This window comes from Ambystoma mexicanum, chromosome 5q, assembly GCF_040938575.1.
Source record: "Ambystoma mexicanum isolate Mex_15411 chromosome 5q, UKY_AmexF1_1, whole genome shotgun sequence".
In the NCBI taxonomy this organism is placed as follows: domain Eukaryota; kingdom Metazoa; phylum Chordata; class Amphibia; order Caudata; family Ambystomatidae; genus Ambystoma; species Ambystoma mexicanum.
The window spans coordinates 1,139,124,961-1,139,141,399 of record NC_090933.1 but is presented as its reverse complement, the minus strand read 5'-3'; the positions used below and the strand labels follow the sequence as shown (position 1 = coordinate 1,139,141,399).

Sequence of the window (16,439 nt, the reverse complement as noted above, 5' to 3'; positions counted from 1 at the left end):
CCTTATTCCTTATTAGACAAGTCTTAGTTAACACCACTTATTTCCAGACAGAGGTGAGCGCTTAACTAAAGATGGCACTCCAATAAGTTTAAGAAAAAGGGAGGGAAAAGGCAGAAATTAGGAACAGCACACAACACAATCCTTTAGAAGCACTGAGCAAGGCAGGAAAGTCAAAGTCTACTTGTGAGCAAAAAGTTCAGAGGCCAGGCTCCCTCTTGGAGAGAGTAGAACACCAATGCGCCCAAGATCACACAGTTTAAAAAGCTTGGAGAGTCTTGCAGAGAGTTCAGAAAGAAATCAGTTCAGAAAAGTTCAGTTAGCCAGCCTAGGGCCAACCCAAGTGGTCAGTTGAGGCTTTAAGAGTCACCCCACACAGACAGTTGCGAGGGAGGCCAGGCGGACAGTACCTTTAAAGTGGAGAGGATCCTCCAGCGGGGGCAGTTGTTCCTGGCAGCGGGTGCAAGTCGCGGCATCGTCCAGAGGAAAAGATGATCTTGACGTGGAGGAAGGCTGAAGGTCGTTGCACTGCCAGGGAAGAAACCAGCCGCTGAGTTCTCCGGTTAAAAGGTACTACCCTTTTATTCGCAGTAGTGGAGAAAACGTGGTATCCCGGTTGCCGGGGTGCTTGGCACAGGCAAGGCGGCCACGAGATGATCCGGGAAGGCGGGCAAACTGGTTATCCCCACAGTCAAAGGAAGAAGACTCTTCGGAATGAAGATCTCCTCTGTCGTCGGGAAAAGTGGTGAGACGGTTCAGCAGGGCTCCAACAGTGGTGTCGTCGTTGCAGGTCGGCTCAGCTTCTCCCTCTTTGGATTCTTTGGTCCTGTGGAGACGTCTGAAGTCCCAGTCCACGTCCCCAAAGCCCTGCTTTTATGCAGAAAACCCCCATTCATCAGTCCTAGCTGTCACTCAAACATGCTAAGTGGTAGGTCGGGCGGCTCACCACTGGGCCAATCACACAAGAGCGCGACTTGAGTTGCCGAGGCAACTCAGTCCAGGGTGCCTAAACCCCCTTCCACACCCCCTGCGGTACCCAGACAGAGTGGCACCACTTTTTGAGGCTTCTGTGGTGAAGGGCTTGACTTGGGTTGGAGTGACAGAAGCGAAGACACAAACGCCATTTTGGAACAGAGTTCCGGCAAAAAATACCAACCGGTGAATTTATATGAACTTAATACACCGGCGGCATGTTCGAGGCTATATTAAAAAGTGGTAGCCTCTAACAATGGGAAAATCCCATAGGAATATATTCCCGGTCGAATATAAGCCAAAACTTGGTCGGGGGGACTGGACAGTGCCCCCTCGAACAACAGACTCCGGGGCAATCGAATTGCCCCAACCAGTACGTCCACAATATGATGGTTTGTACTGGTTCTGTTCACAATTTAAGACTAGTAAAGCCAATGGTGACTTTACATGCCCTGGGAGACAGTAGGTCAGTCCCAGGGTATGGAGTCTATGGTGGGGGGTCGCTACGACACCCCTGGGTTACTGCACGGAGGGTGCTGTGTAACCCACATACCAAAAACACATGAAGCCCTATGGGGTAAAGGACCCCATAGCCCATAAAACACATACAAAGTCAAAGGAACACCGCAAATCATATCTAAGAGTGGGAGAAAAAGAGTCTCACTCTTAGCAGGAGAAAAAAAAATAAACCCCAAAAATCCAGCAAAGCTGCTGGGGGACTCACTAGGTTTGGGAAATTAGCCTTAACAGATAATTCTCTGTAACAGCAGGGTCTTCAATCCCCGACCTTCCCTCCTCTAGTCAGGCAAAGGGTAATTTTGTGGAAACCCAGCCAAATAGACAGAAGAGGGCCTGGGGCCCAATACCGGCATCCCAGACGTAGAGGAAGCCCCATGAAACTCCTCAGACATATTCCGCCCAAAAAACGCTGAAGGCATTGAGAACATAGACGTCGAGACCGCTGAGGGCTTCGACGCCGGAATCCGCGCAGCGGGTGTCAACACCGAAACCTTCGGCGTCAACACCGCCACAGGCGTGGGCTGATAGGATGGTAAAGCATCGTCCGAGTCCGACTGAGCCGGCGCCAAACGAGTCGACGCCGTCGTTGGCACCTCTACAGGCTGCAACGGTCTCGCTGGGGACGAGGACCGAGACCTGACGCACGTCTCTTGCGACTTCTCTTGTCCGCACGGGACCTTGCGGGCTCCCAGTGCAAGTCGCAGTGCGAGCCCGAAGGCGTGCGAGCCGCGGATCGAGAGCGTTCGCCGTCGGCTTCACAAAAATCGCCAACATTTGTTCTTTAAAAGCCGCCCACTTCTCCGGAGTCAAGGACTTCGTGGGACAGGCTACCCTACTCACGGCGCCATCCTCCGAAGAGTACGGGGGAGGTGACCGGTGCTTCAAAGAGTGCCGCAAGACGAGGAATGGTGGGAACCACTCCGGGACCGAGAACCTCGAGCTTCCTCCCGACGCGGAGAGTCACCCCTCGAATCGTTGGTGGAAACCCTAGACTTCGATCCGGACTTACGGGACTTTGAAGACTTACCTGCACGGAGTTTCCCTTTCCTTTCCTTTCACGCAAGGCCTTGGCTGTTAGAGACTGGCATTTGGAGAAGTCGTCGGCGTTGTTCGACTTCCCCAGGCACCATAAGCAAATACGTTGCTGGTCGGCCAACGACATCTTGGACTTGAAGTCCGCGCAAGTCTTGAACCGGACCTTGGAGTCGGAGGGGTCGAAGAAACAGACATCATAAGAGATCAAAGAATCCACAAGGCGTGCCGAGTTTCACGAAGCAATACACGTTTGCTGTCGGAAATAACAGAACTTAGGCAACGGGCGCTGTGCGTCTTATATATAACATCCGGTGACGTCGACCCTCGACGGAGGACCTCGAGGGACATCGGCTCGACTCCATCGAAGCAAGATGCCCTCTGCTGAAAAGTTTCCGAAGTACACAGCTGTGGCCATTACATGTCAGATGTGGAATACGTTGGAGGGCACAATGCCTTCAAAATGGTGTTATGAAGCCCTTAGTTGGTCTTAAACTGTTCTAACAGCCATACATATTCACTTCTGTATAAATCAAACTAATGTAAGATCGTAGCTCGAGAACTAAGTACTCTTCTGTAAAGGGTTAAGCAATTAAAAAGGATTAGGGCATTTCCAACTGAACCCACTATCCACATGTCGTTACAAAACTACATCATTTACAATTTCAATCTTGTCAGCTATCTGCTTATCCTAAGAAAGTTAGGACCATTATAAACCAAACCTCTTTGATGGAATATGTGTGCTAAAGCATTGAAGTGTTGCAATTACATCTTTGGTATGTCTAGCTGTACCTGCTAATGACAGGTGCTTACACTTACAGGAGGAACTGGACACGGTACGCTGCCTCTTGACTTCCTGATGCTCTAGAGTTGAGGTTGGCACAGTGGCAGAGGTAGCTCTAGTTCTCATTAAAGTTTCCGGTGAGATGGCTTCAGATTCTGTCTTTTTGTCTGGATTGTGGTAATACTTAACATGGTAATCAAGAAGTTTTGCTTTGCGAAATGCCTTAGAGCAAGCAGGCATGCTACACTTAAACTTATTGTGGTCCAGATCGACAAGAGGCTCTTTTGCAGAGGTCACACACTCTATCCTTTTGGAATTCATTACTGCAAAGGAAATCAGAAAATAAGCCTTAGATGTTGGTGCAAGGAAAAAATTAACAACTGCAAATAGTATATTTGACAAACATTTTCAAGCAAAAGCCAGCATGAAACCATGCACTCCTTTTCCATAGTCCACTTTACCCAATACTTGTGGTAGCAATCCCGGAAAGCAGAAATTACTTACCAGTAATGTTGTTTCTATGTATTGTTCTCCCGCAGATTCCTCATTAGACAGAAATCCCTTTCAACGTCTCCTCTGAACATGACATTTGATAATGCGCTCCAAGCCCTTGGGCAGCTGGGCGCAACAATACAAGTAGACTCGAAACTTAGTTACAGTGCCTGACACAGGCTATTACAAAACAGAGGTAACTTACAACAAATGATACAAGTGATACAGTACATATAGGATCAAAATGGGTAAGCGTAGAAGAATACTTTCTTAACATATGTATAGCATGATCAGCTAGATAAGGGTGAATATCGTTACATATCATTGTTGTGCAGCCATTTGAGAGCGTTCCATCTAAATCTAGTGTAGGGTAATGGGCGTCTGAGGTCAGGTGGCAGTATGTTCCATGATTGTGCAGCTGTAACAGGGAAGCAAGATCCACCCGCTGTGGTAAGGTTGAATTTCGGGACTTCAAGTAAGAAGGTGCTGGCAGATCTCGTCAGTCGGTTTGAGGGTCTCCAGTTGATTCTTTCAGCTAGGTAGGGGGGTGCTTGATTGTTGAGGCATTTGGATGTGAGAGAAATAGTTTTAAGGAGGATTCTGTCCTTTATCTCTATCCAGTGGGCCTCAGTCTGGTGTTTGGAGATATGCTCTCTACGTGGGATAGTCAAAGCTGCTCTTAGGGCATTATTTTGTAATCTCTGGAGTTTGTCAATGACCGACTTATTTGCACCTGAGTATAGGGCGTTGCAATAGTCCAGTCTGGACATGACAAGGGCATTGGCCAAGGTGAGGCAGCTGGCACTGGACACGAATGGTCTGGCAGCACGGATGAGTTTACACGTGTAAGTTGTTGTAGAGGCAAGGGAGTTCACTTGCTTTTTATGGGTGAGGAGCTGAGTCCAGGTAAAAACCTAGAGTTTTAACCTCTCGCATAACCTTAATAGTATTATTGTCAATGTTAAATGAGGCATAGTCCAGGGTGAGTTTAGTTAGGTTAAGGTCTGATCCGAGGAGCAGGATTTCAGTTTTATCGTCGTTTAGGCAGAGGCCATGGGTGGCCATCCATGCCTGAATGAGGACGTACATTTTATTCACCATAGCCAGGTCAACTTCATAGTTGCCCGAAAGGGGTATGAGGATCTGGGTGTCATCTGCATAATTTATGTACGTGACACCCAGTCTGTCCAACTTGTCAAACAATGGCTTGGTGAAAATGTTGTACATAGTGGGTGAGACACAGGAGCCCTGTGGGACTCCACATGTAATTTGGATGGGATCGGCACAGGTAGAGCTGGAAAAGACTCATGGTCCGGTTGGCTAGAAAGGATTGGACCCATGCTATAGCTTCCCCTGTGAAATTGGCAGCAAGCTCGAGGTGGTTGCATAAAACTGCATGATCTACCAAATCAAAAGCTGCTGACAAGTCCAGTAGGAGTAGCAGCACCGTTTTCCCACTATCCTTGAATTCCTCAATTTTAGTTTTAAGATCTATCAAGGCTGTTTCAGTGCCATGGAGAGGGCGGAAGCCCGATTGGCGCAAGCCTATTAGATGGTTAGCTTCCAAGTAATCTTGAATTTGGAGATAGGCTACTCTATCGATTTTTAGTAGGAAAGGTACAGTGGTGATAGGCCTATAATTAGTTGGGATGGATGAAGGGTTTGTTTCTTAAGAAGGGGGAGGACCCAGGATTCTTTTAGGTTAGCTGGCTCAGTGTTGGATTTGAAAGAGGAGTTAATGAGCTTCGAGATAAACGGGGCTAAATCTCTGCCTGCGTCCTTTATTATTTGAGCTGGGCAACTGTCGCCCTTACAGTTGGAAGGCTTCAGTGAGAGGATAACCTTTTCAGTGTCGATGATGGAGATAGGTTTGAAGCTAAAAAGGGGGGATAGTATTAGGTTCAGTCACTAGAGGTGCTTGTTGATCAGAAGGAGACAGGGCGTCCTTTTTATTAGTTATTTTAAGCTGGAGGGTGGAAATTTTACTCGATAGGGCATTCTGTATGTTAGTGCACCATATCTTTTCCTTGGGGACCGTGTCAGTTGGTTGGATGGGGGATTCCATTTCCCAGAGGATGGCAAAAAGTTCCTTGGTATTAGATTTGGCATTAGTAATTCTGTCATTGAATAAAAATGTTTTCGTATTGATAATTTCTGGCTTGTAATATTTGGTGAATTGGGTTAAGTTTATTTTGTTGTCGCCAGTAGGCGAATTGCGCCAGATAGTTTGGAGTTTTCGTTTCTGCTTTCTAAAGGTCCTTAAGTTGGGGTGTGAACCAAGCATTAAGGTGGGCTTCTTGTTTAGCTTTGCGTAGTTTGGGTGGTGCAATAATATCTAGTGCATGAGACATAGCTTTATTAAAAGGTGTCTACTAGGGTGTCTGGGTCAGTATTGTTCTCCAGGCCATTGATAGTAGGCAGGAGGAGGGGGGATGAGTTTTTCTGTAGTAATGTCTTTTTTACTTCTGGTGGGGAGTGGTGGTATCATTTTGATAATTTTAGGGCTGAGGAGGTCAAGTGCGGCAGTGAAATTTATTAGATAGTGGTCGGTCCATGGTTGAGAGATGATGTCAGTAATGACTATGTTGCAGTTAAGTTCAGATACCCAGTCGAGGGTTCTACCTTTAACATGTGTAGGGGTGAGGACTTTTTGGGTAAGGCCGTGGTCGTTTAGGATAGCTGTTAGAGAGGGCATTTTTATTATCTGGCTCATTGAAGCCAATGTTAAAGTCGCCCAGAAACAGTGTTTGCAAGTGATTTTGGGTATTGTTAGCTAGGAGGGTGGTAAGGTAATCTTCGAAGGTTCCCAAGGGACCTGGGGGCCTATAGATCAAGTGAATAGTTAGCGTACGGTTATTAAAGAGTTGCAATTTTTCTGAGAGTACTTTGCAGGAAGGCACAGGGAGGTGAGTCTGATAGGCAAAGTAGTTTTAGCGATGATGGCTAGGCCACCGCCTTCAGCATTGGGTCTATCTACTCTGTGGATCTGATAATTGTCAGGTACGGCTAGCATCAGGGAGGGTCCTGCTGCCTCGTGGAGCCAAGTTTCTGTTACGGCAAGGAGGGTGATGCTGCTGTGGTTTAGTATGTCAGCAATTTCAGTTGCATGAGCTACCATGGATCTGGCGTTGATCAGGGATCCAGTAAGTGATAAAGTATTCTCAGGAATAGGATAGCTTGCAGATTTATCTGTGTGCTTGTTTCGACCCGGGTCTTTTTTATGAAAGTGAGTGGGATTCGGGGTCGGAGTTGAGGGTTTCGTGGCTTGAGTTTGCTTATCCAAGTGTATCTGTATAGTTGGGGATCTAACAGTATTGTTTGCGCTATTTCTTTTGGGTTCATAAATGCAAAGTAGTCTTGCCCCAAGTCTCAGGTTTCTGTCTGTGGGGGGGGGGGGCTAGTGCTGTAAATAGCAAAGGTCATGATTGTAGTTAAGAGGGCCAGGGAGGTCAGGTTTCTACACATGGTAGTTAGAGTAGTTAAATGGTTCAAGTTACTTCCCTTACTTCGCTAGGATGTCTGGCTAGGGTGTCGCAATATAGATTGCGGGTGGCTAGTTATAGCCAGGGGTTCATCTAGTGATATGGATCATGATACTCAAGAATCACAATATGAACTAAAATGCATGACTTAGAGTAGTTAGCGACTGTACATATACAGTGTCAGTACCCCTGTACCTCAGTTCCCTACCCTTTCCCCACACCCCTCGAGCTCAGCCACTGTGGATACAAAATTTGGAGGTTCGGCTGAAAACAGCCACGTTTGTTTTGGGGGAGGGGTGGTTTGAATGAGGAACAGAACCGTTCAAAGCTGTAGAGAATGGCACAATTATAAAAAGGCATGACAAGCCTACTAAGAAATCGTTCATCTCTTCCTCTAAGAGAAGGTCATCAAAAACTGCAGGGACTTTCATTGCGGGCTGGATGGGAGGGTGATTAGGAATCTGCGGGAGAAGAAGTCATAGAAAGAACATTACCAGTAAGTAATTTCTCCTTCAATGGATTTCTTTCTACCGCAGATTGGTCAGCAGAAAGACTCCAAAGCGGTACCTAGATGCAGAGGCGGGATGAAAGTCCCTACACCAGGAAATTTTGCAGAACAGCCCCTTCCAAAATCAGGCGTCAGCACCACTAGACACGTCCAGGCAGTAAAGCTTGCTAAAAGTGTGCAATGACGACCACGTCGCCACCCAGCAGATGTCTCACCAGTAAGTCCCTTTACAGTGCTAAAGATGCTGTCATGCCCATAGTGGAATGCGCTCTGATGCCCGGCGGTCACTCCTTCCCAGCCTTCTGGCAACTCTTCAATACAGAGGGTTATCCATCTAGAGCTGGTCTGTTTTGATACAGCCAAACTGTAGACAGGGAAAATGTCACAGCTTGTCATCCCCCCTGAATTCTGCCGTCCTCTACCTAAAATCTAAGGGCCGCCACTTAGGGTCCAACCAGTGAAACCTTTCCTTAGAAGGATGAGGAGGCAGCTAGAACACCGGTAGGTCTATGCACTGGGACAAATGGAATTCTGAGACCACCTTGGGCAAGAAGAACAAGTTACTTTCTTACCTGGTAACGTTCTTTCGATGGGATGATCCGACGACGAATTCCATATCTATGACATGTAATCAGCACAGCTGTGGTGATTACATGTCATAGATCTGGAATACGTCGGAGGACACAATCCCCTCGAAACTAGGCTGCACATTGTTTGGGGCCAGAAAGGTTCCCCCACCATCATGTTGTCTCTGGTGGCCCCACCAAGTGAGATCGTCAGCCACCGACTTAGACACCCTGAGAACATCCTTCATAGTGTTGAAATACTGGCACCATTGACCCCCTCAGTAGCCACTGCCGAGATCGCATTTGAAACCTGGTCTATGGAACTAGAAAAATGCAGGATGCCATGAGGCCTAAGAGGCGGAGAAAGAAGCTGTTGCCGAACGGTCGCGGCTCTGGAACAGATCGTCCATTTGCCCAACATTGGCAACTCTCCTCAGTGGGTGGGGGTGGCATGGGTACCTTCCCCTCTCGAGTGCCCAGGACTGCTCCAATGAACTGGATCATCTGCGTTGGCATTGTGTGCAACTTCTGACGGTCTAGAGAGAAGCCCAGCATGTGTAACAGCGAACAGGTGTCTGAGGCGAGATTAAACTGCTCCGATAACTATCCCCGCATCAGCCAGTCGTCCAGGTATGGAAACACATGAACGCCAGTGTTAGGACAGTATAAGTCCAACTAAGGGCTTAGTAAAGCCATTCAACTGAGACAGTACAAGACTGCATTCTTAAGTATAAGGCTGTACCACCTGAGTTGACTCAGAGTTAGTTACCAAACAACTCGTTAACAAATTAGTAACTTATAAACACTTATTCTCTTTACTAGGCAAAAGGTCCGATCCTTTAAAAGCGTTTCCCTTATTCTTGGAGCAGTGTTCTCAGTGGCAGAAGTGGGTTAATAGGGTCTAGTGTCCAACAGACAGTGTCATTGGGTTCTTAAGTAACAAAAGTCAAAGTTTCTAAGGAAGACTGTTCAAACAGGTGACTACTTTACTTTTAGAATTAGCCGAGGGTCATGGGGCTTCACAGAGGACAGCCTAGGAGGATTCCAGCAGTGGGTAGGGTGAACTGGACGAGATGCCTCCCCATCACAGTAAACACCCCAAAACTACACAGGAAACACAAGAGACTTAAGGTAAGTAAATACCCAAGCCAGCACAGTACCTCAGCACAGAAGATGTTTTTGCAGCAGGACGACTTCAGGATGTGCAGCTAAAAACCCGGTTGGTAGATTCGTCGTGGTGACTGGAAACAGGACCTTGGAAGGGAATTTATAGGGGGGGATCAATGGGGAAGGCACTAGGCAAGGCTTTCCTTGTGGCTGGATGCGGCTCTGGATTTGGCACCTTTTCAGGAGCACAGAAGACAGAATATCACTGGTCGGATTCTCTGCATTTGCAAGATCCAGCACTCTGGTGAGAGGACATTTTGGACTGGAATCATGCCTCTGGAGATCCAGCAGGATGCCCACAAAGTTTCAGCAAGATTTGGAAGACCATGCACTGCACAAAGGCTCAAGGTCCCAGGGTATTGCAGCCCCGCAAGGTCACAGCACGGCATGGGAAGGCTCAAAATGCAAGTCTTCTTGAGTGTAGTGGGTCTTACCAGGCTCTGGGTCGGGGACCTTGTTTTCCGAGTCCCCAGGTCGATTGGAAGGAAGGGATACAGCGGGCTTCAGTTACACAAGGCTCCCTGGTCGCTGGAAACCGTTTCAGCCGCGTTTTCTTCATCATCCTCTTCAGTTTTGGTTACAGTGGTAGACTACTTCTTCAGCTTCCAGGTTCCAGGTTCTGACTTTTATGCAGATACCCAGACAATCAAACAGCCTGGCAACCTTCAATTTAGGGGGTTGGAAATCCTTTCAGGACAGCCAGCCTTCCGTTGTGAACAGGAATCTCGTACTCAGGCTGGAAGACATAGGGTTGCAGAATTTTGGACTCCTCCCTCGCTTCCTGCCTTCACAGAGACACTGGAGCCTGTGCAGGGAGTCCACAGGACTCCCGCCAAAGATCACAAAAAGGAATTTCACACCCTGGATGTCAGGGGAAGGAACAAGACATGGGCCATTTTGGTAACATGACCACACATGGGTGCCTTTACCAGGGCTGTGCAAATAGCCTGCGGTAAAGGTGCACCGAATAAAAAGGTTCACTGCCGCCAGCCATTAAAAGGTAAGTTTGTCCTTGTAAAATAATTGTTCCATTTAAAATGAGAAAGGGGATACTCTATCTGTAATAAGGGGAGGTGCTGGTCTCACCTAATACAATGTAAAAGGGATCCAAAGATCCTTTCTACCCTTGGGAATTGTAGTTATGTCAAGGTTAGCCAGAGAAAGTTAAAAGGGGAGCCCCTAAGGCAACCCAGCAACATCAGGCACGCATTGCCAAAAAGTTGTCAAAGAGGATAACTTTAAAAAGACTATGCAGAGTCTAAAAACTGACACCCATTAAAAAAAGAAAGGAAAAAAAAGTAAAATATTCTGTGAGTGTGGAAAAAGGTTCCCACTGAGGTTTAAGGAAAAATAATCCACCAGTAAAGCAAAAGGTTCTGGGGTTGGCAGGTCAGGAAGATTTACCATTTCTATGAAAATCTTACCCAACACTGGGTTGTGGGGGCTGTGCCTTCCTCCAAAATGGGAGGAACCACCGAAAGGCTCTACTTGGAAAGAAGCCAAAAGATGGTTTGGGTGGTTGCTGCACAGCCAGGCCAAGAGACTTCGCAGCTAGCTTGGAGTCTTTACATTCTGCCAAAGACTCATCAGTCCTATGGCCGAACAGGTGCTCACCGCCAAAGGCGAAGTCGAGCAACTTCGCCTCAACGTTCGGAAAAACCATGAACTGTTCAGGTAAGCCTGCCTTTGTAGCACTGTCGCTGACCCCATAGCTCACTGCCCGCGCAGTCCGCAATGTCCAGGACCGATTGCAGTGCTTTACAGGACACCACCTTTCCATCGTCCACCAGATGCAGATAACCCTGCCGGGATATGCTCTGCTGCCTCTGTTGTCTTACACAGGCCATGCGTATACTTCATAAATATGCACAAAGTATTAACAGCATTGAAAGCCATGCTTCTGGAGGAGACCACCTTTGCAATGGTGTCCTAATTTGACTCCCGATCAGTTGGTAAATTCGAGGTGGACGGCCTAGTAATAATGGCTGCCTGGACCACCAACCGCTCTGGCATAGGGTGGGTCGAAAGATGAAGTGATGCCCCCTTGCCGGTTTATATTTCTTTGATCGCTTCAAATCCACTGGCGGGGCGTAGTGGGGTCTCTGCCACAACGAGGCAATGGCCACATTAAATGGGAGTGCTCTTTCCGTCGACAGGCCTCTATCTAAGATATCAGTCAGCTTGTATGCTGACCAGCGCTTCGCCAGCGTGCACAGGCCAAAGGCCTCCACCGCCCTATTCACCGTTCTCAGATACAGGGCATTTGCGTGCCCATAAGGGTTAGCTTGGTGTGTCTCAAGATCAGGAGAGGCATCTAAGCCGCTGGCATCTTGCAGCCCCAATGTCACAGCGATGAGGTAGACAACATCTGCGAAAGAAATCACAACCGCCTGACCTTCCCAGTGCCGGTTGGAAGTCGAAAGGCCATTGATCCCAGTCATTGTCAAAAATTGAAAAATGTATTTCAATGTTTAGAAGAATGATGACCTTGACTCAGGGACAAACAACTGCTCGACTGGCAGCATCGATTTCGATGGCATGGAGACCAATGGCGCCGATTGTGGCTTTGGTGGTATGGACAAATTTGCAATGGTCACATCGAGCCAAAGGCATTGTACCAGACTGTCTTCTTGACGCCGAAAACACTGGGCATATCTCCAACCATATTGGGCTGCTGCATTGAGGTTTGACTCGTACCCGCAGTGGCCGACTTCATAATTTCAAGCATTTTCTCCTTAAACGGCCTCCCACTCAGCCCTTGATGTGCCCAAGGCTAAGCAAGACTTACACCGCTCCTCTGACTAGTCCGAATCATGCCTGCATCGGTGAGGACGCCTCTCATGAAACGAGAAAGACGAGTGGCTTCTCGAGTATGACATTTTTGTTGCCTTCTTTCGTCGCTTGTCCTTCACTAAGGTGGGGCCCGCCGCCTACTGCTCAAACGATACGACGGATGATCGAGCCGGTGACTTGGAAGGGGGGGGCGCCCTAATGTGAGCTTGGACACCAACTCCCGCAACTATATCAGTTTAATTTTTTGGCAAGATCCGCAACCCTCAGTGACGTGCTCTGTCCCAAGGCACCACACGCATATACCGTGAGGATCGGATAACGACATTTGTCAGTTGCAATCTTTGCACCTCTTGAATCCAGACGTCTTGGTAGTGGATACAATGGCAAGCAAGTTCAATTGCGATCAAAAATGATTTGAATTGAGAGTTAAAACATTTCTCGAACGAGCAGTGTGCTGAGCACGCGAAAAAAAAGGATCTGAGGTACAGGGGCATAGTGACTTACTATATGTATGCCGACTGACATGTCCGGCGTCGACGAGCACCTCCTCGAGTCAAGATGGATTGACAGCTGAGTTGAGACATTATACCCTCTGTTGAAAGGGTTTCTAAGCAGCTGACGCTGGAAGGGATATCTATGTGATTAGGAATCTGTGGGAGAAAGCAATCCATTGAAGGGGTGACACTGGCAAATGATGCAGCAGTATTATAGATTCAAAATGAGAGTCCCCTTTTTAAGGTTTGACTGATTTTTGCACAAACGCAGTTGGAAATCCATTTCCTTTTAATAACTAATTGCACAAAATTAAAAAACAGAAATACAAGCCTCTTGGTCAGTTCTCCAGGATGTCAATGATCTCTTGCAGGCCAACGACTGATCAAACTAACAGGCAGGGTTAAAGAAAGGAATCTATCTCCCTTTGAAGAGGTTTGAATGGATGCAGAAATATTGCGCACGTCGGCTGCAATACCAGGAACCACCATGTGTTTGTAAGGTGAAAACTAAGCTTGGCTTGATATGTTATTTTATTTGTATTGCGCTCGTACACAAGTGTTTCAGATCAAGGGAATTGAAACAAGGGAGAACAAAAAAAAAACAATCTTACTTGGCCCAGTGACAATGAGAACGCGCAAGTGCATGGAAGGAGGAAAGGGTAAAGGTGCATGGAAGGGGGGTAGAAGTGGAAAGGGCAGAAGAAAAACAAATAATAAAAGCAGCAAATATTGCTAGTGCAGCCGGCAAGTGCATGTTGGAGGCAGCAGACATGGTATGTATGGTAAGTGCAGGAAAAAAAGGGGGGTGGGGAGGACTGTAGGGTTACAGATACAGACCCCATTGCAGGGATTGCCCACCAACTCAAAGGAGGAAGTCGTCCTTGAAGGGGCTTTTCTGTCAAGGTGAACTTGGCAATTCGGACCTGCAGCAGGGCATCACCAGGCAGACCAACGGTATAGGAGTTGCAGCAGCCGTCCTCTTGCAGCTCTTCTTCGGTTCTTTCGTTCCAGTGGTCGACTCCTTTCCAGTCCAAGAGACTCGCCTTTTAAACCGTTTTCTCCCTTTCATTCCAGCCCAGCTGCCACTCACCCAGCAGGGTGGCTGTCCTTGCCAGTCAGCCAGCCAATGACGCCAGAGTGCATTTGGGTCTCCTAAGAGACTAAGCACAGGGAGTTTCGGACACCTCCCTCACTTCCTACCAACCCCAGACACTCTGGCGCCAGAGGCGGTCTTCAATCCTGAAGCCCACCAAAGGCATGAAAACAAAGGGACCAAACCTATTTTGGCGCGCAGAGACAAACACTAGAAGGACCTTTCCAAAAAGAAATGGGGAAAAAAGAAGACCGGGACCCGTTTAAACAAAGGGGCTTAAGGCACTATCTTGAAAAACATGGCTCCCGTGATTTTTAGCTACCGGTGTTCCCGTTCGGGAAAAATCATGGCAATTTGTTGTAAAACCACTGCCACCAGCCATTTCGATAGAAAAGGGTAGCATTAGACTGCTACATGAGTTTCTAGACATAGGGGAATACTAGGTAACCCCTCCAGCACGCTATAGGAAGATAGGGTGTGCTGGGTCTAGGAATTTAACAAGACTAGTAAAGTCAATTTAACCTTACATTCTCTGGGAAACAGTTTATCCCAGAGAAGTTATTTAAACCTTTGGTAAGTCGATAAAGACATCCCTGTGTCACTGCACTGAGGGTGCTGTATAAAACACATGAAAAGATGCCTATGGAGTTATCTTAATACTCCACAATCAAAGAACAAAAGAGTAACACACATCAAAATACATGAGAGTGGGAAGAAAAGGCTCACACTCTTTCCAGGTAAAAAAATCAAGTCCTCAAAATCCAGCAAAATTGCTGTGGTTCTCCGAGGTGAAGGGAATTGGCACATTTATAAGAATACTCCCTAACAACCCTCACCTTTTAAGCACGTTTCTCCCTTTCATGCGCAGCCTAGGCTGTTAATCGCACAGCAGGGTGGCTGTCCTTTGAGGACAGCCAGTCAATCAGGGCTAGTTTTGTTCAGGCATTCCTAGAAACAAAGGACAGGGGAGTTTCAGGGCCCTCCCTCACATCCTGTCCTTCCAGATACTGGATCTAGGGGAGGGCTTCACAGCTGAAGCTCACCAAAGGCAAGACAAACAAAGGGCTGAAACCTGTCTCAACGCACAGAGTAAAAGCCATGAAAGACCTCACAAACAGAAAATGGCAAACAAATGGGGCCATGTTGACAAAATGGTCACCCAAGAGTGGTGTACTACAGCTGAGGGTTCAGCCTGCGGTCGAAAAGCACAATGGTAGGAAAAATTAAACCACTGCCACCAGTCATTTAAAGTAGTGAGGGTAAAACAAATGTTACATGAGAAAGTAGGATAAGGGGCTCCTAGGTAACCCCACTCCTCCCCCCCCCCCCCACCAACACTCCACATATGATGGTGTGTGCAGGACCCACAAATAAAGTAAAGTAAATTTCAATTTACTATTCTTTGGAACTTTAGTTAGCACAAGAAAAGGCAGTTACATCTTATGAGAAATCCAGGATTTCTCAGTGACACTGCACTGAAGGTGCTGTAGGTCTCCATACAAAAAGAAGATGCCTCTGGAGTTTGTCAGACTCCAAAACCAAAAGAAACAGTCCAAATCAGATAAAAATACATGAGTGAGAAAACGGCCTCACTCACTCAACAGTCCTAAAGTCCAGCAAAAGAGGGTGGGGTCTCTAAGGTAGAAGGGAGTTAGCATAGAAATAATGAAAATTCTCCCTAACAATAGCACAGACTTATACCAGAAGTTGGGGCCTGTATACCGAGAGAAAGTTTTATAAAGTCTTAACACAGGTAGACTTTAGGAAACCTTCCCCTAACAGGGCTCTTTATGATCATGGTTGCCATCCTGAGCTAGAGCGTGGGACTCTGCAGGTTTTCAACCCAGGAACACCACTGCTGCCTTTAATTGTGAAGAGGGATGTAGCATTCTTGTATTTGCTGTATAGGCTTGTGTAGGTGTAGAATGTGTAAGATGGAATGGGAATGTGAGAGGGTTCCTGTCAGTTGTAAGAAGCTGTGGACAAGTGTTAGGCAAGATTGTATGCAGTACCCTTTGGGTGTACTAAAACAACCCTGACCTCCAGGCAATAGGAACCCAACCTTTGGAATATGTCTGTACTACACAGGTTGGAAGCGTGTTGAACAGCCAGGCTTATCGGAAGAGGGGTCAATGTGAGCTGTAGGGGAGTTACACAGATTCACAGTGACAATTATTCAAATAAACACGTACACAAGGTTTCTTGAGTAAACAATTATTAATTTATCAGTCAGTTAGACTAAGACTTCTTCAGAAGGTAGCAATATAAAAGAAAAACACAAATGCACTCCAAAACTACACGTTTCTAAAACAGTAAAGACCCTTTTAGGATGGCCCACAGTCACAACCTACACCCTCCGGCAACTTCAATAGCTAGGGTGCTGGGGACATTAATATCTTACTGTAGTATTTACAACATTCTTATGAATTGGTCAAAGGAAAAGGTTATTAGAACAAACAAGAGATCAGAAATATTAAGCAGGCAAATACTTTTGGAACCCCTAAACAGAGTCATTCAGTATAACAGGTTAAGCCAAAGTC

General features: G+C 47.0%; 1 protein-coding gene across 6 annotated transcripts in view; it reads right to left on the bottom strand.

Annotated features, from left to right (window-relative positions):
* Positions 1-16,439, bottom strand: part of PHF20L1 (PHD finger protein 20 like 1) — a 1,153,412-nt gene that overhangs the window by 693,243 nt on the left and 443,730 nt on the right. For all 6 annotated transcript variants that reach the window (XR_011278670.1, XM_069621650.1, XM_069621651.1 and 3 more), the window contains one exon: positions 3,340-3,627. Coding sequence is in view for 5 of the 6 variants with exons in the window: in XM_069621650.1 (XP_069477751.1) it covers positions 3,340-3,627 (288 nt within the window). In the remaining variant the exon portion in view is untranslated. The remainder of the gene's footprint in view (positions 1-3,339; positions 3,628-16,439) is intronic.